Source organism: Saccopteryx leptura, chromosome 3 (genome assembly GCF_036850995.1).
Source record: "Saccopteryx leptura isolate mSacLep1 chromosome 3, mSacLep1_pri_phased_curated, whole genome shotgun sequence".
Classification (NCBI taxonomy): Eukaryota; Metazoa; Chordata; class Mammalia; order Chiroptera; family Emballonuridae; genus Saccopteryx; species Saccopteryx leptura.
This window is the reverse complement of record NC_089505.1, coordinates 287,464,103-287,482,907: the sequence shown is the minus strand read 5'-3', so window position 1 is coordinate 287,482,907 and position 18,805 is coordinate 287,464,103. Positions and strand designations below refer to the sequence as shown.

The window sequence follows — 18,805 nt, the reverse complement described above, 5'->3', positions numbered from 1 at the left end:
TATGTGTGTGTATTATATATATGCATATATATACATATACACATATACATATAAACTCAGGAAATTTAGAAAATATAAAAGATATAGAAGAAGGAAAAAAACCTTCTGAATAACTCCCACTCACAGACATCAGTTGTTAAAATTTCTAGTAATTTTTCTATGCATGGATGGTTTTTGCTGTGGGGGGCCGGGAGGGGTGGGGATAATCAAAGTAGAGATCTTTATGTATATGTAGAGTTTTAAAAATCTGCTTTCGGGCCTGACCTGTGGTGGTGCAGTAGGATAAAGCGTCGACCTGGAATGCTGAGGTCGCTGGTTCAAAACCCTGGGCTTGCCTGGTCAAGGCACATATGGGAGTTGATGCTTCTTGCTCCTCCCCCTTCTCTCTCTCTCTCCCCTCTCTAAAAATCAATCAATAAAAAAAATAATAAAATAAAAATCTGCTTTCGTTTAATATTGTAACAAAAGTATTCCCCATGTTATTACACAGTATTTTTAAACATATTGGCCATATTGTATTCCTTTTAATGACTATGTTTTTCAACTATTCCTTATCAGGCTTGTAGGTTATTTGCAGTTTGATGATATTTTAAATGATCCATGTATATTTTTTGTCTGTAAAACTCTCCTCCTATTTTTATGGTTTTCTTAGATAAATTCCTAGAAATCCTATTTCTAGGGGATATTGAGAATGATTTTTGAAAAATAATTTCCTGATAAATAGAAAAATAAACTGCTTGAACCCATTTGTACTCTCATGTGTAAAAGTGTCCATTAAACTACATCCACACCAGCATTAGCTGTTTGCTTAAAAAAAGAACTTGGCTAATTTAAAATTTAAACTTTGTTTCTCATAATTATTACCCACTTTCTTCTCTTGTGGGGGATGCTGGGTGAGGGCTGAGTCAGGCCAGGTCAGTGGGTCCCATGAGAGTAAGAAGCAGTTAGTTGGGCTGAGGTCCTGTCTTGGAGTAAGAGTCAAGCTGATGAGTTCAAATGAAGAACTGATTCAAGGGGCCTAGTTTTGGGTGTACAATTTTTTTTTTTTGGTGACATAGAGAGGGAGAGAGAGAGAGAGAGAGAGAGACAAATAGGAAGGGAGAGAGATGAGAAGCATCAATTCTTCGTTGTGGCGCCTTAGTTGTTCATTGATTGTTTTCTCATATGTGTCTTGACGGGGGACTACAGCAGAGTGAGTGACTCCTTGCTCAAGCCAGTAACCTTGGGCTTAAGCTAGCGACCTTTGGGCTGAAGCCAGCGACCATAGGGTCATGACTATGATCCCATCCTCAAGCCAGTGACCCTGCACTCAAGCTGGTGAGCCCATGCTCAAGCCGGATGAGCCCGCGCTCAGGCCGGCGACCTCGGGGTTTCGAACCTGGATCCTCTGTGTCCTAGTCCGATGCTCTATCCACTGCACTACTGCCTGGTCAGGCAGGTGTACAACATTTTGATTTGATATATATATATATAAATTATTACCACAGTAAGTTCTGTTAACCTCCATCACCACATACAATTCCAAGTTTTCTTGTTATGAGAACCTTTAAGATTTATTCTTTAACAACTTTTTTTTTTTTGTATTTTTCTGAAGCTGGAAACGAGGAGAGACAGTCAGACAGACTCCCGCATGCGCCCGACCGGGATCCACCCGGCATGCCTACCAGGGGTGACGCTCTGCCCACCAGGGGGCGATGCTCTGCCCATCCGGGGTGTCGCTCTGCCGCGACCAGAGCCACTCTAGCGCCTGGGGCAGAGGCCAAGGAGCCATCCCCAGCGCCGGGGCCATCCTTGCTCCAATGGAGCCTTGGCTGCAGGGGGGGAAGAGAGAGACAGAGAGGAAGGGGGGCGTGGAGAAGCAAATGGGCGCTTCTCCTGTGTGCCCTGGCCGGGAATCGAACCCGGGTCCCCCGCACGCCAGGCCGACGCTCTACCACTGAGCCAACCAGCCAGGGCCTCTTTTAACAACTTTTAAATATATAGTATAATGCTCTGTGTCTTGCACAATGCTAGACAGCTGTCCAAAATTTGTAGTAAGTTTCAAATAATTTTTAGTACTATTTTTCATTTATTTCTGTACTTTACCCTTTAATTAATTGAAAACTTCTATTATAAGCTTTATTTTTTTTAGAAGACATTGTTTTTCCTGTAAAACATTTCACCCCTCCATTATTTGTCAGTGATGGTCCCAGGATTTATTTGCTAAGTTGCTTATTTTTCTTCTTTATTTCCCCAAAGATAAGAACCTCTAGTGCATCATATCCCAACATTTTTCATTGATTGGTGTCCTTATGCATGAATTTGCTTCGGCATGGCTGAGAAGCCATGTTTTGATTGAGACATGAATTGGGGGAGAGCTAGGCATTTGAAAACATTATCCCTCACTACGTTTTAGACATCAAGGAAGTTCAATAAGGGGGTAAGGATTGCTTATGCTTTTTCAAGTCTGGGGGGTTATTAATTTGGGAGTATCAGATGTGTGGTGGAATGAATTTATGAGAGAAGTGTGGGAAGGTTGAGGGTCATATGAGGAGGAACATTCCTCAAGTCAGTCATCCTGAACAGGGGAGCCAACGTGGCAAACCCAGAATTATCACTAGACGTGAGACAGATTTGGCTTCAAAGAGTCAAGTGCCAATTCTTTGGTTAGAAAATGATATTTCAGTGAACCTAATGGGTGGTGTGTTGTCAGAGCTATACTCTATGCTGTTAGTTGTCTACACTCAAAATATCAGTAGTTATTCAATAGTTATTCAATCTTTCTAGCTAACCAGTCTTTAAAAAGAACTGGCATAACACCTCCCCTGAACTTCATAGGTATTTAGAGAGACTGAATAAGGTTTTATAGTAATAGTTAATTCTTTTGTCTATTTTACTGTATTTTATCACTTTCTCTTAATGCATTTTTATTACTCATTTTTCAAATCTCTATTCTCTTTTCTTTGTCAACATATGAGTCCTGTGGCTACTCTTCATGGCCATTTCCATTTTAGATTTCTTCTTTTATGCAGTACCAAAAATAAGAACAGTAAGAGCTTTGTGAATAGGGAAATACATATTTTTCTCTTTTCATACTCAATTTATACCCCACCCCCTTTTTCTGAAGAAGACTTGGGCATGTTTCTCTCTCCTACTTGGGAGTGGAAAGCTCCAATGTCCTGCGTTAGTAGACCTGTTTTAAAAATATATTCTAGTCTTAGGAAGTGACCAAAATCTTGTATGTCTTCTATGTTCTCTTCTAGGCAAAGTGTTCAAACCACAAATTATCTAATAAGTAAAAGTGGTTATGTAGCAATAGTAGAGGAAATTTTATCTTTTTTGAGTTGATCTGTATCTCCCTTGATGGAGATGTTTTTCAGCTAAGTCATCTCCCAGGGGAGTGTGCATTTAATGGCCAAAGAGGTCAGATGCATTTCCATGTATTGGGAGATTGTATTTTAATGGAAAGGGACTGGTTGGCCTGTCTTTACTATGCATTTACCAATTAGGTTGAGTCCATTGAAATGAGTTAAAATTGATACGAGATGTTTGCTAGCTTATATGCATTCATAATTTTGTTTGGTGTGTGTGTGTACAGATAAGAGGCTTATCACTTGCAAAGAGCTAAAGAGAAATGATAGAATTAAAAAAGCTCTTTTTAAAAAATGAAGCAACCAAAGCTTTTGTAAAAGGAATACTTGATCAAGAAATGGAATACTGTATACTTATTTTGTTTATTAATGTTCGATTGATCTCTGAAGGAAATGCATAGCAAGTTACATGATCATCATTTTACATTTTATACTATGTGGTTATTATTGTATTAATACTTTGAGTAGCTCAAAAGTCATTTTCAGGCACTTGAGGTTAAGAGGTTTGCCAGTGAGAACAGAACTTTGTACTCTTTATCAAATTACTTCTGATGCTGAAGCTCTCACTTTTTTCTCTGTTCAGCAAGTCATTATTTGAATATTCCTTAAGACTTGCCTTTCCTATAAATAAAAGACCATTTAATGATTTTCCCTTTGCCATTTAGTTCCTTTAACTCCATACACTCTGTAGAACAAAGTAATTATTATCCCTTTAAAGGATGCCTTTCTTTAATTTTTGTTTGTCTTCTTTTGATAGAAGACTTTCTGATGAGATTGGTTATGATATTAATAAATGTGTTCTTTTAATATTATATAAATGCAAGTGCCAATATTGGAAGATCTGTGTAACTCAGCAAATCAGTTGTTTCTAAATGACCAGTACATGATGGCACAGAATCATACACGACCCATTTAAAATCTAAGTGAAGTAAGTCAGACAGAGAAAGACAGATATCATGATTTCACGTATATGTAGAATCTGAAAAACAAAATAAACAAACAAAACAGAAAGAAACATATAGAGGCAGAGAACATACTGATGGTTGCCAGATGGGAGGCAGTTGGGGGGATGAGGGAAAAAGGTAAAGGGATTAAGAAGTACAAATTGCCAGTTATAAAAAGTCACAGTGAAGTACAGCATAGGGAATATAGTCAGTAATACTATACTAACTATGCATGGTGTCAGATGGGTACTAGATTTGTTGGGGTGATCACTTTGGAAGTTATATAAATGTCTAATCACTATGTTGTACAACTGAAACTAATCTAATATTGCATGTCAACTGTAATTGAGAAAAAATTTTAAAGTGCAGAGTAGACAAATGGAATTTAATGTGAGAATCTGAAATGTTTATTAACATAACTTCAGATTCCATATTGCAGCTACCTTTAAAAACTTGTTGAGTTCTGGTGTAGTATCAGAGAAAATAACTAGAATTATTTGGGAAGGTTATTAAAGAATACTTCTCTCTTTCAAAGTACTTATTTGAATGAGGCTGTATTTTCTTTATATACTTCAGCCAAAAAACAACATATTTGCAACATTGAATTTTGTAAGAGCATATAGGAGAATCAGCTTTTTGAAAAAGCCAGACAAAGATTTCAAGACTGTCAGTGCCATTCTTCTCGCTATTTGTTCAGAAAATATTAAAATATTTTATATTAACATGTAGTAGGTTTGTTATTTTAAAATGAATTAATAATTTTTTAATTGATCAGTTTTCATTTTACTATAGTAAATTTAATCATGTAATTCTATATATAGAAGCTCTTTGGGATGTTCAATACTTTTTAAGAGTGTAAAAGGCTCCTGAGACCAGAATGTGTAAGAACATCTGGTGTGGTGCTTTAGGAGGAGCTTGGAGCCAGATTGCTTGTCAGAAACCCAGCTTTATTGTTTAATAGCTCTGTGACCTTGAACAAGATATTGAACTGCTGTTTGCCTTAGTTTCCCCATCTGTAAGATGATATAGTAAGTGGAGGTGTAGTAGGTGTTCTCTTTTTTCCTTCATGCTGTTACCAAGAAAAATGTCAGTTTCTTCTCTCTGAACCCCCATCCTCAGCTTTGAAACTCATCAGAGATTTTAGCAGATGGCTTGTTACGCTTTCGGTGATATTGCTCTTGTCATGGTTCCCTGGCCTCTCAGTCAGCGCTGCCTTCTTTCCCTTCAGTGATCCTGTCCTCCTCTATCTCAGCCGGCAAACTCTTAGGCAGCCCTTGTTAATACCAGTGACAGATCACCCCATCCTCTCAGTTGCAAAGATCCCATTCTCTGACCATACCACCTGTCTTTCCAATTCATTCAGTTTAGCCTTTCAGCTCCAACTATTCTTCCAGCTCCCCAGGACTACTGGTCCTGCCACCTTCTTCTCATTAACTCTCACTTCCCTTATCAACTTTCTTGGCTTTTTGCTGGCTGAAAGTGGCCTATAATTATAGCTAATCATTGTTTCGCAAACTTTCTAAGATCTCTTGTCTGACAACATCCTAACCTTTGTTAACTTTTCCTTCCACTTCACATTGCAACCGGACAGTGGAATTTATGCTAATTGGTTCACTTAACAATCACACCTTCAATTTCTGAGGAGCTTTTGGTGGTATGTGGAATTCCTCCTTCATTTCCTCAGTCCATTTATTATATTTTTCTAAACGACTCTTCTAAATGACTCTTTCAGGCTTTTTCTCAAACTTCCAATATCTGTTCCTTCTTCCTCACTCTCAGCTGATGACCTTCCTTCCTACTTCAGGGAGAAAATTCAAGCTCTCAGGAGAGAATCTCCCCAAGCCCCCCCCCCCCCCCCCATGTGACACGCCCTGCTTGCATCTACCCTGTTTCCCTGAAAATAAGACATCTCCCGAAAATAAGACCTAGTGCAGTTTTTTTTCAAGCTTAGTAATATAAGGCCTCCCCTGAAAATAAGACCTAGCGCGTCTTTAGGAGAAAAAATTAGTATGACACTGTCTTATTTTGGGGGAAACAGGGTAGCTTGACTTTCCTCCTGTTCCTCCTGTTTGGATGGACTCTCGGCTTCTTTCTAAGGTCGGCCCTCTGTGAGATCCCATATCTAGCTACCTACTTACTATCTTCTCTCCTGGTATTCTGCTCCCTGCCCTTCATCAGCTTCAGCATGTCACGCCCTCTCTACACTGGGCATTCCACGAGGCTGCAAAGATCTGAGCAAAACTTCCCCTTGACCCACATTCCCCTCTAGTTACCACATTGGATTGTTGGTATAGCTATCTGCTATTTCTTTCTGCTCATACTCTCTTAAACCCTTGACCGTGAAGCTGTACTTCACCAAATATCACTTGTTGAGGACGCGTTTGACCTGAGTGTCAGTAGACTCAGCAGTCAATTCTCAAGCCTGCTCTTACTTATTATCAACACCATTTGACAGGCAGGTTACTTCTTTCTCATTGAAGTACTTCTTTCTCTGGGCTTTTGGGATGCATACTCTATTTTTCTGAGTAACGTTTATCACCATCTGATATATTTAATTGTTTGTTTATTGTTTATTTTGGCCCACTAAAATGTAAGCTTTTTGAGAACAAGGGCTTGGCTTGTTCTCATCACTGCCAAGAACAGTGGCACATACATAATAGGCATTGGTAAATATTTGTTGAATGAATGAATGAATGAGAGCTTAAAAACTAGTATGTACTCATCAGCTCTTCCCTAATTACTAGCTCCTTTCCTGGCCATAAGCTCCACAGCCATTTTCTTCCTCCTTCTGAGAACCTTGCATTTCCTAATTGTATTTTCCCTCATCTCTACTCCATTTTTATCCTTTCCAGGCTGAACCATCAGCTTTGCACTTAGATTTCTGTGGGAGCTCTAGTGTTTACAGAACATTTATTTATATCTGGTATTACAGATGCAGATGGTCTGTGGATCCGAGTTGATGATTATGCCAAATTTAGGTGAAAATCGAAAAAAATTAAAATTATGAAAGAGTAAGAAACAAATTAAGCCTCCAGAGCTAAAATAATGGTCTTCCAGGATATTTAGGTTTCTTGTTTATTACTACCCTGCTTGACACTTGACTGTTTCTGGCTACTCATGATGGAATTTCTCTTGATTTTTGGTGAGGATTTTTAGAAGGCAGGAAAAATCAAGCTCAAAAGACTCTGCTAACTTTAGCTCTGAGTTTCTCACTAAGAGTCGGCAGCTTCTCTTAAAGTTTCATCATTTTCCCCCCTTCTATATTGATGTGCTAGTGTGATTCTGGATTTGTATGAAAATTCGTTCTTAACTGGTCTTTTATTGATGGCTTCTACAGAACCTTGCCTCCTGGAATCCTTCAAATCCTGAATGTCTCTTACTTGTGGTAAAGGAGCTTGTGCAACAGTATCACCAGTTCCAGTGCAGCCGTCTCCGCGAGAGCTCCCGTCTCATGTTTGAGTACCAGACGCTACTGGAAGAGCCGCAGTATGGAGATAACATGGAGATTTATGCGGGGAAAAAAAACAACTGGGTAAGGTTTTTTGAAAATGAGGGGAAAAGCCACTTTATAAAACACTTTATAAAATAAGCAATCAATTCAGATGTCTATTTATAATAAACACGAGCTATTTTCTTTTCTTTTTTTTTTTTTTCTGAAGCTGGAAACGGGAGAGACAGTCAGACTCCTGCATGCGCCCGACCGGGATCCACCCGGCACGCCCACCAGGGGGCGACGCTCTGCCCCTCTGGGGCGTTGCTCCAGCGCCTGGGGCAGAGGCCAAGGAGCCATCCCCAGCGCCTGGGCCATCTTTGCTCCAATGGAGCCTCGCTGAGGGAGGGGAAGAGAGAGACAGAGAGGAAGGAGCGGGGGAGGGGTGGAGAAGCAGATGGGTGCCTCTCCTGTGTGCCCTGGCCGGGAATCGAACCCAGGACTTCTGCACGCCAGGCCGACGCTCTACCACTGAGCCAACCGGCCAGGGCACGAGCTATTTTCTTAAACATGGTTCAGGTTGCTTACATACTTTCTCATAACTTAAAGTTTGAAAGAGCCTTAGTGTTTGGTTCATTGTGTTTCTCAAAGGTATCTCCTGGGAAGTTCATAAAATGTGGTCTCACATCCTCAGCCCCAAATGTTCAGAAGACAGGGGGTTTGATGCAGGTGGCCACATTTTGAGACACTGACAAGTTTTTCCCTCTTTTCACTGTAGACCAGTGGTAGTAAACCTGGTCCCTACCGCCCACTAGTGGGTGTTCCAGCTTTCATGATGGGCAGTACTGGAGCAACCAAAGTATAAATAAAAAGATAGATTTAACTATAGTAAGTTGTTTTATAAAGATTTATTCTGCCAAACTTAGCGAAAATCAGACATAAAGTACTTGGTAAGTAATTATTATTATATGCTTTAACTTACTGTAACTCTGCTTTATAAATTTTACAAAGTAAAGTTACTTCCCTACTTTATAAATCACCATTACTGTGGAACCGGTGGGTGGTTAGAAAATTTTACTATAACAAAGATACAAAAGTGGGCAGTAGGTATAAAAAGGTTGACTACCCGTGCTGTAGACTTTCTTCAGTATCCCAATCAGACAAGTGAGGTTAACTCTGCAGGTAGCGAGTTTATATGGAGCCTTTTATAATTTCTTTCTATAGTATGATCCTTTGGAAATGCAAGGTCGTATCCATCCTCAGCCCAGAACTTTCATATACCTCTCTTTTGCTCTCGTGGTAAAAACCAGTGGCATGAAATGCTCTATGTGATTTCTGTCACCATATTCTTTCTCCATCATTACTTCTTTTGCTTCATCTCCTACCTTCCTGTCGAAAAATAGTCAGCTCTTTAAAAACAAAAAAAATTCAGCTTTAGCCACGCCAGCACCTCGGCTGTGCTGCCGACGCACCAGGTCTGCTCGTGCCCCAGGTTTTGTGAGCAGCTTTCTGTTGTCTGGTGTATTTCCCCTGAATGTTTGCATGCCTAACACCTTCCTCCTTAAAGTTTTTACTCATAATGTCATATTCTCAGCAATGTCTGTGTTAACATGCCTGATTTTTTTAAAGCAAATTATTTGAAGTATAATTTACACGCCATAAATTTACCTGTTTTAAGTGTACTATGCAATGATTTTTAATACATTTGCTGAGTTGAGCAACCACCACCACCATCCAGTTTTGGAATGGCTTCATCACCCCGTAAGATCCCTCATGCCATTTACAGTTAGCCCTATTCCCATCTCCAGACCTGGGTAACCACTGAGCTACTCTCGGCTATATAGATTTTCTTTTCTGAACATTTCACATAACGAAATCATAAACTATGTGGTCTTTTGTGACTGGCTTCTTTCACCCAGCGTAATACAGTGAGGCTGATCCATGTTGTAGCATGTCAGTACTTCGTTTCTTTGCGTGGCTGGCAAACACTCCCCTGATAAACGATCTGCATTTTGTTAATCCATTCACCAATCAGAGGATATTTGGGCTTCTACTTTTGACTGTTATGAATAATGTGGCTATAAACATTCACTTGCAAGTCTTTGTAACACCCCTGTTTAAAACTGTAACTCACACCCCCCCACCTTTACCCTGCTCTGTACTTTTTATAACTCTATTTAACATACCATGTGATATACAGGGCAGGCAGAAGTAGGTTTATAGTTGTGAGTACACAAAAAACACAGACTTTACTCTTGTAGTATTACTTAATTATAATTGTTTTTCATATGAACAACTGGAAACCTACTCTTGCCCCACTCAGTATTGTATTAGTTATGTTTCTGTGTAAAAATAAGTTTTCCAGAAGTGAGTGGTTTGGACCAGTGGTCCCCAACCTTTTTTGGGCCACGGACCGGTTTAATGTCAGAAAATATTTTCACGGACCGGCCTTTAGGGTGGGACAGATAAATGTATCACGTGACCGAGACAAGCATCAAGAGTGAGTCTTAGACGGATGTAACAGAGGGAATCTGGTCATTTAAAAAAAATAAAACATCGTTCAGACTTAAATATAAATAAAACTGAAATAATGTAAGTTATTTATTCTTTCTCTGCGGACCGGTACCAAATGGCCCATGGATCGGTACCGGTCCGTGGCCCGGGGGTTGGGGACCACTGGTTTAGACTAACATTTGTCACTGTAGTTTTTGTTTGTCAAGAGTCTGGAGACTGCTTCAGGGTCTCTTACCGGTGTGCTCAGGTATTGGCTAGGGCTGCAGTCATCTCAGGAGTCAACTGGAGACGACTCATTCTGAGCTCGTGCATGTGGTTGTCGGTACCATTCAGTTCTTTGTGGGTTGTTGAGCAGAGGGTCTCGGTTCAGTGCTGGCTGTCGCTGCCCTTGGTGCCTTGCCACTTCCCAGGCCTCTCCACAGTGCAGCTTGTAAGATGACAGTTGACCTTGTCAGAGAAGTCAGTCGGGAAATTGAGACAGTGTGAGCGAGATGGAAGTCAACTTTTTTGACCTAACCTTAGACATGACGTCTTATCTCGTTTGCTGCAGTCTGTTTGTTAAGTCCAGTCTACACACAGGGGAGGGATGACATAAAGTGAGGCTGCCAGGGATGGTTGACAGCCACTTAGAAGCAGCCTATACACTTACTATTCCTATTGTTTGTCTCTCCCCACTGGAAGATAAAGCTCTGTGAGGGCAGCATCTTTGTTCTGTTCACTGTTATATAAAAACATCTGGAACAGTCAGCTACCTTATGTCATTTGAATGGAGCACTTAGTCCACTTTCATTTAAAGTAATTGTTGATAGGTATGTCCTTAGTGCCATTTTAATTGTTTTCATACTAGCTTTATAAATGGTAGGTCTACTTTTTACTTTTACTATATGTTTGCCTTTACTAGTGAGATTTCTTTTATATATTTTCTTATTTTGAGATTTGGCCTTTTATTTATTTTTCTTCTTTTTCTACATGAGAGGAAGGGAGATAGACAGACTTCTGTATGCTCTCTGTCCAGGATCCACCTGGCAACCCCCATCTGGGGCTGATGCTCTGCCCATCTGGGGCAGGCTCGCAACCGACCTATTTTTAGTTTCTGAGGCGGAGGCTCTATGGAGTCATCCTCTGATGCACTGAAATCATTTGAACCATGGCTGCAGGAGGGGAAGAGAGAGAAAGAGAAAAGGAGGAGAGAGAGGGGTGGAGAAGCAGATGGTCACTTCTCCTGAGTGCCCTGATCAGGAATTGAACCTGGATCATCTGCGTGCCAGGCCAGTGCTCTACCATAGAACCAAATTGCCAGGACCTTTTTTTCATTTGAAGAATTTTCTTTAACATTTTTTGTATGTTAATATAGTGATGAACTCCTTTAACTTTTGCTTGTCTGGGAAGTTCTGGATCTCTTTTTTTTTTTTACAGAGACAGAGAGAGGGATAGATAGGGACAGACAGACAGGAATGGGGAGAGATGAGAAGCATCAATCATTAGTTTTTTGTTGCGACACCTTAGTTGTTCATTGATTGCTTTCTCATATGTGCCTTGACCATGGGGCTACAGCAGACCAAGTAACCCCTTGCTCAAGCCAGTGACCTTGGGTTCAAGCTGGTGAGCTTTGCTCAAACCAGATGAGCCCACACTCAAGCTGGCGACCTCGGGGTCTCGAACCTGGGTCCTCTGCATCCCAGTCCAACGCTCTATCCACTGTGCCAATGCCTGGTCAGGCTCTGGATCTCTCTTTCAATTTGTAATGATAACCTTGCTGTGTAGAGTATTCTTGGTTGTAGGGTTTTTTCCCTTTTGTCATGTTGACTATGTCATTTCTATTACTCATTATATTTGCAGTGCCCTTTTGTATTCTTAAACTAGATGAATCCATCATGATAGATGAATACATCCTGGGCCTTAGGTTAAGCACTGAGTCTTTATTATCTCTCAATTACTCTAGGCAAGTTTCTTGATTATTCTAAGCCTCAGTTTTCTCATTTCTAAAATAGGTAAAAATGAATTCGATCTACTGAACAGGGTTTTAGGGATAATGAAATAATATAACTTAGAAAGCCTTTTGTAGAGTACTGGATGTTCTCATTAGCCTGACTTTGGCTTTTCTTTTTGCTTGTAGTAGATAATTATGCACTTGCCAAGAAACAGTCTCCAGACTTAGTCTGTTGGTTGTCAGAGTCCATTTGAAGAATCTCCCTTACCAAATTGTCACCAAGCTCAAATTATAGTCACTCTTGAGCATTTCTCGGCTTTTAGCTATCTAAGGGGTAAGAGCAGTTAATTTCAGATGAATACTTGTTTGTTGACAGGGAACAGTTTCAAAAGAAGAAAGTAAAATTTTTTTTAGCTGAGCAACTTGGGTTTGGAATCCATTCTGCATAAGGTGCCTTCTAAAAGGGGGAGAGAACTGTGACACAATTGCTATTACCAGGAGCAAAGCTTAGACCTAATTAATTGCCAAAACGTGGTCTTGTTAGTTTAAGTTACTTGCCAATGTACTGTAACTTCTGAAAAGGAAGGACGCACATATTTGTTGCTAATGCTGGGGATACTGCCATTCAGGCAGTTGGCAGAACGGCTGACATTTTAACAGTCATAGGTCAGATAATTTTCTACATCTAGCCAAGAGAAGATTTGACCGGGGATTGACAAGAAAATAAAATTATTCTGTTCACTTGGCTGCATCTAAATGTCTCCTGTTCAGCTTACAGGAAAGATTGCTATGGAAGCCATCTTTGATGTTACAACAGACTGACCATAGATTTCTTGCATAACTGTTGGAGCTTCAAATATAAAAATACAGGAAAAGTCATTGTTAGAATTCAGAAAGGAGTCTCCCGTATGTTTTGCTCCTCCTGTCATGTTTATAGCCCCAATTTTACAGTAAGAAGTGTTTTATACCACCATTGATTGTTTCACAGGGGAAGGTTAGCTTACAGGTCACAAGGAAAATCAGGTAGAACTGAAAGCTGAACTCTTAGCTTCTGATGTTTCCGATGCTATTAGAAACAAGTGCTAAGTTTTCTTTAGTCTTTAGTAGCAAAATAAGGAATGTATAGTAGGCTTGAAAGTTGGAGATCATAAAGCACTTGTTATGGTTTCTGTTAGGCCAAATTCTTTTCACAGTATTAAGTTTCATTTACTATAAATTTAGTTGTATAAATCAGTCTGTTGTCAAACATAAATTTATACAAGATCTAGGATTAACATTTTGAGGAGGGATAAAGTAGGGATCAGCTGAGCATTTTAAAAAAGAGTATTGGTGTAAAATAGCTGGTAAAATAAAAATGTATTATACAAACTAAAAAAGGGCAAAAGAGCTAAAATTCAGTGCATGGACTAAAATAACTAGCAGTTCAAATGAGTCCTAGTGCTAAATATGCAGTTATTTTTCTCATTACCTTATATGTACAAGAATTCTTAAAAAAAATTAAATCCCTCATTTCACTCCTTTTGTGACTTTTTGAGATTGCCACTTGAATCTACAGATTGACATTTTAGACTAGGAGGTAGAAATGGCTACTTACTGCTTCGTAGGCTGTATGCCTCTAAAACTTGAAAATGATTGGGTAGTGAATTGAGTTTGACTTATTGTCTGTTCAACCAACCTCTTCTAATTCCTCGGTGCTTTTTAAAACCTGTCTCAACATCTGCAGAAGTGATTTAACAAATGTCCACACAGATGTGGTAGCCATTTCAGCGTTCACTGGTTTTATGAAAGATTGTTGCACATTCTACAGGGGCTGGGAATAGCTCATACTATGGAGAAGGGTTTCTGGGTAACCGTAGATCAATGACCTCCCTCCTCTCTCTCTTGAAATCTAGGCACATTCCTACATCAACCCTTTTTATTTTTACACTTGCTATTCTTTTTGCCTGGGGTGTCTTTCCGCCACATTTCACATGGTTTGCTTTTTTACCTCTTTCATATCTTTGCTCAATTTTTACCCTGTCAGGTTACTCTATAAAGGAGCTAACTCCCTACCATTTGAGAGTCTTGAGCAAAGGAGGGTCCTAATTTGACTAATGTGTTGAAAGTAACCCCTTGCCTGTGATGATGGGAATAAACCGCAGGTTGAACGAGAGCTGAAGCAGTGAGGGGTGATTGTAGTTACCCTGGGTCAAAATCACTGTGGCTCAGGTCGGGTGGCTGTGGAGGTGGAGAGAAGTGGTGGATTGAGGATAGAAATTGAAGGTAGAGTCAGCAGGGTTTGTTCCACTTTGAATGTGGATGAAAGAAAGAAAGAGAGGAGTCAGGGATGGTTCTGAGGGTTTTGGCCTGAGAGGGAAGGCCAGTGAAGCAGGGAAGAACCAACAGAGTGGGATCTTGGAAACCAGGTGAAGAATGTGATTAGCTGTGTCGATTGCTGTTGATAGAATAAGCAATATTCTGAGAAATGACATGGGGTTGGCAATGGGGAGGTCATTGATGAGCTGGTTTGGTAGTGTGGTTGGGAGAAAAAGCTGACTAGAAAGGGTTTAAGAGAGAATAAACGAGGAAATGTAGACCTCAGATATAGACCAGTTCTTTTTTTTACAAAGACACAGAGAGAAAGTCAGAGAGAGGGATAGATAGGGACAGACAGACCGGAATGGAGAGAGATGAGAAGCATCAATCATCAGTTTTTCATTGCGACACCTTAGTTGTTCATTGATTGCTTTCTCATATGTGCCTCGACCGTGGGGCTACAGCAGACCGAGTAACCCCTTGCTCGAGCCAACAACCTTGGGTTCAAGCTGGTGAGCCTTGCTCAAACCGGATGAGCCCGCGACCTCGGGGTCTTGAACCTGGGTCCTCTGCATCCCATTCTGACACTCTATTCACTGTGCCACCGCCTGGTCAGGCTAGACCCTAGACCAATTCTTTATAGGAGATTATTCTAATTATTCTTTAAAGTAGAACAGAGAAATGAGATAGGACCTGAGAAATATGAAATCAAGAAAGACTTTTTAAAAGAATGTGTGCTTGCTGATGGGAGTGAGTGGGTAAAGAGGAAAAAAATTGATTATATATGTAAAGCCAGTATCCAGGGCCACCATCACAGCAGCCTGGCCCATGCAGGTTTGCAATGGATTCGGACAGTCGGTAAAGAAACAATGGAGTCAAAAACTGATGGGCCATTAGCTTTAATCCTACCTTGCACCCGGTGGGCAAGTAAAAACACACACTGGGCTCCAAAACCCACTCACATTCAGTGCTCACAAAGCTACTGACTTATCCAAGTTTCCTAGAATCAAAGGTTTTAGCTCACCAGACTTTATTCACCTCTGTTCCCCATCTCCTTCTCTCTGCACAAACTCTGCACAAACTGGCTTTTCCTTCAGCACTCTGCCATCTTGGCTGCTTCTCCTCTCCTCCACGTGGCCTTTCTCTGCTCTCTAATGCTAATTTCAGGAACCGAGAGAGCAAGCTCCCATTCTGCCTCCATTTTATAGTGTAGAAATCAAAAACTTTAATCCAATATACAAAATAGGGAAGTCTTTAATACAAATTCACTTATCTGCGGCATGATGGGATTGCACCACCCCACATCTAAAAGCATGGGAAAAGCTTAGTCCTAAAACCAAGCCCCAGGCTACAAGGATTCTGCCTGCCCACAGCCCGCCTCCAGCACACATTAATATCACCTGGGCGACGGGCCTCCACGTGGGCAGCGCCAACTTTAACAAAGTGAGCATAATATATTTTATCTGCCCAACAATATAGGAGAAAGAGGAAGGGGACAGTTGTTGAGAATGTATATTCTTTTATGGATGTCCTTCCTCAAGCACTGGACACAGCACTAAGGAAGACTTTTTTTAAAAAAAGATTTTATTTTTATTGATTTTACAGAGATAGGAGAGAGAGAGACAGGGAGTGAGAAGTATCAACTCATAGTTGCTTCACTTTAGTTCTTTATTGATTGCTTGTTGTATGTTACTTGACGGGGGAAGGCCAGGGCTTTGAACCAGCGACCTTGGCATTCCAGGTCAATGTTCTATCCACTGCACCAATACAGGCCAGGCATAAGTGAAGACTTACAATTTTTTTAAATTGAATTTATTGGGGGTGACATTGGTTAATAAAATCATATAGGCTTTCAGTGTACAGGTCTGTAATCCATCATCTGTAAAAGCATTGTGTGCTCACCACCCCAAGTCAGGTCTTCCTCCATCACCATCTAGCCTCCCTCTATCCTATTCCAGCTGCCCCTCCTTTCCCTCTGGTAATCACCACACTGCTGTCTGTGTCCATGAGTTTGTGTTTTTTGTTTGTTTTTGCTTAATCCCTTTACCTTTTTCACCCAGCCCTCTGATCCTTCTCCCCTCTGATAGCTGTCAGTCTGTTCTCTGTATCAGTGAGTCTGTTTCTATTTTGTTTGTTTATTTTGTTCTTTAGATGAGGAAGACTTTTCTGTTCTTCCAATATCCTCCACCAAACTCCCACTGGGCTAGGTGTCCCTCTTAAAAGCTCCCATTTAACTCTGTACTTTTTATGTTACCCCTATACTTACTCTTTTTAAACTATGACCTCTTTTACTTCAAAACAGTCTCTTAGGTCCAAAGGATCACACTTTACAGCATATGTTAGTTCTGGAGTTCCAGAAGCTTATGTTAGTTCTAGGAGCTTAACATAATACCAAAGCCACACCTGTTCTATAATCTTGGACTATAACAGAAGGTAAGAATTTTATTAGGATCTTTCAAAGACCTTCCCCTGCCCCCATGAGTTGTTTGTACATCCTTAAGTGGCTCTTAACTATTCTCTCAAGTGTTGGGTTTTGAGTAGCCTGTAAATATGATGTTTCATACTGAGTCCAGCCACTCAGCTGTAAGGATTAGTGCTGTTTCTTACTGTTGGCATTCCTGGTGCACAGTGCCTCCCGTGCCTCTGTGGCTCACCTCAGCTTTGATTCAGTTCATTCAGTTCTCTCATTCGGCCTGTCCTGTCACAGGGTTGGTGAAGTGCTCTGTCCTGAGCCAAAGGTCAATGTAAGTTAAAAGATGTAAGCAATAAAACAGACAGCAAACAACTATGCAGATGGTAGTTATCATTGTGATCTTTTGAGCTCAAGGTTTATATTTCTGTTTGCATTTTCAAAGTTTTAGGTCAGCATTTTAAAATAAGGGCCAAGACCTTGAAGCCAGTTGCTAGGGTGTTTGTAGAAAGGAGTGGTGCTTGCTGCTGTGAGAAGTGTGTATATGTGCTTCTGTGTGCTTGGCCATTCGTCCATACAAGTCCTGTAAGTGCATACTACTTTTAAAGATGTATTGGGGGGGGGGGGAGGTTTGAGATGCTTGTTTTTATAAGGGGGGACGAGAGTGGAGATACTGGGAGCTCTTTAGTAGTCACAATTTGAAAACTAGCAAGATCTGCCTGACCAGGTGGGGGTGCAGTGAATAGAGCGTTGACTTGGGATGCTGATGACCCAGATTCGAAACCCCAAGGTCACCAGCTTGAGTGTGAGCTCATCTGGTTTGAGCACAGGCTCGCCAGCTCTAGCACAAAATTGCTGGCTTGAGCGTGGAATCATAGACATGACTCCAAGGTTGCTGGCTTGAGCCCAAAGGTTGCTGGCTTGAGCAAGGGATCACTAGCTCAGCTGGAGCTCCCCCCCCCCCTCCATCAAGGCACATATGAGAAAGCAATCAATTAACAGCTAACGTGCCACAACAAGTTGATGCTTCTCATTTCTCTCCCTTCCTGTCTGTCTGTCTCTCACTTAAAGAAAAGAAAAAAGGTTAGAGGCTCTTTAGAGTAGTTCTAGATTATCCCTGGAGTTCTTTGTTCAAACAATATATCAAAATCCCAAGCTGAGCTGCAGGCTCACTGTGAGAGAGGCTTTGTCGCCTTTGCAAAACTTCCCTTGGAACCCCTAGGTGTCTGCATAGCCCAGTCGGAAAACCCTGCCTCTAGACTGTGACATAGCTTTTTAAAATTATGACTTCTTAGCCTTTATAAAAATTTAGAGGGAAGCTTTTTAATATGAGTGTTCCCTTTAAAAATGGAAGGTATTTATAGTTTAGAGGGAATTATTTGGAGTATCCACTGATGTTCTGCTTTAAATGGGTAGAAGTTTGACCTTTGTGTGTCCTTCTAGAAAGACAATAAAGACTGGTGACATGTGTCATGAACCTATGGGTTATAAATACAAGGTGGATATATAAAGTAGGTTTATAGGTGTGAGTACACGAAACAGTTCATTCTTGTATTATTATTTATTAGTTATTGTATTATTATTTATTATGATTAACCTACTTTTGCTCACCCCTGGATTAGTGAAGTGGTCTGCATGTTTTAGTAAAAACAAAAGAATTGAAGGGGCAGGTCTGTCTCTTTTTGACTTTTTAAAAAATCATACATTAAAGTATTACTTTTTTTTTAAAGTATTACTTTTATATTAATAAAAACTCAAAAGGTAATACTACTGCATTATAATTGTATTGCATTTATAATACGGATTTTAAAAATTCTAATTGTACTTTTTAGTAACTTAAAATGTAATACTTTTTTTGATCCTCCCCTACTTTTTCATCCTTCTTTCATGTTGTTTCATCCTTGTTTCATGTTGCTTTACCCAAACTGAAGA

At 40.4% G+C, this 18,805-nt stretch overlaps 1 protein-coding gene across 2 annotated transcripts in view; it reads left to right on the top strand.

Annotated features, from left to right (window-relative positions):
- The window catches only part of BABAM2 (BRISC and BRCA1 A complex member 2), a 394,176-nt gene that overhangs the window by 116,790 nt on the left and 258,581 nt on the right, over nucleotides 1–18,805 (top strand). For both annotated transcript variants that reach the window (XM_066378625.1, XM_066378624.1), the window contains exon 5: nucleotides 7,632–7,826. In XM_066378625.1, coding sequence (XP_066234722.1) covers nucleotides 7,632–7,826 — 195 coding nt within the window. The remainder of the gene's footprint in view (nucleotides 1–7,631; nucleotides 7,827–18,805) is intronic.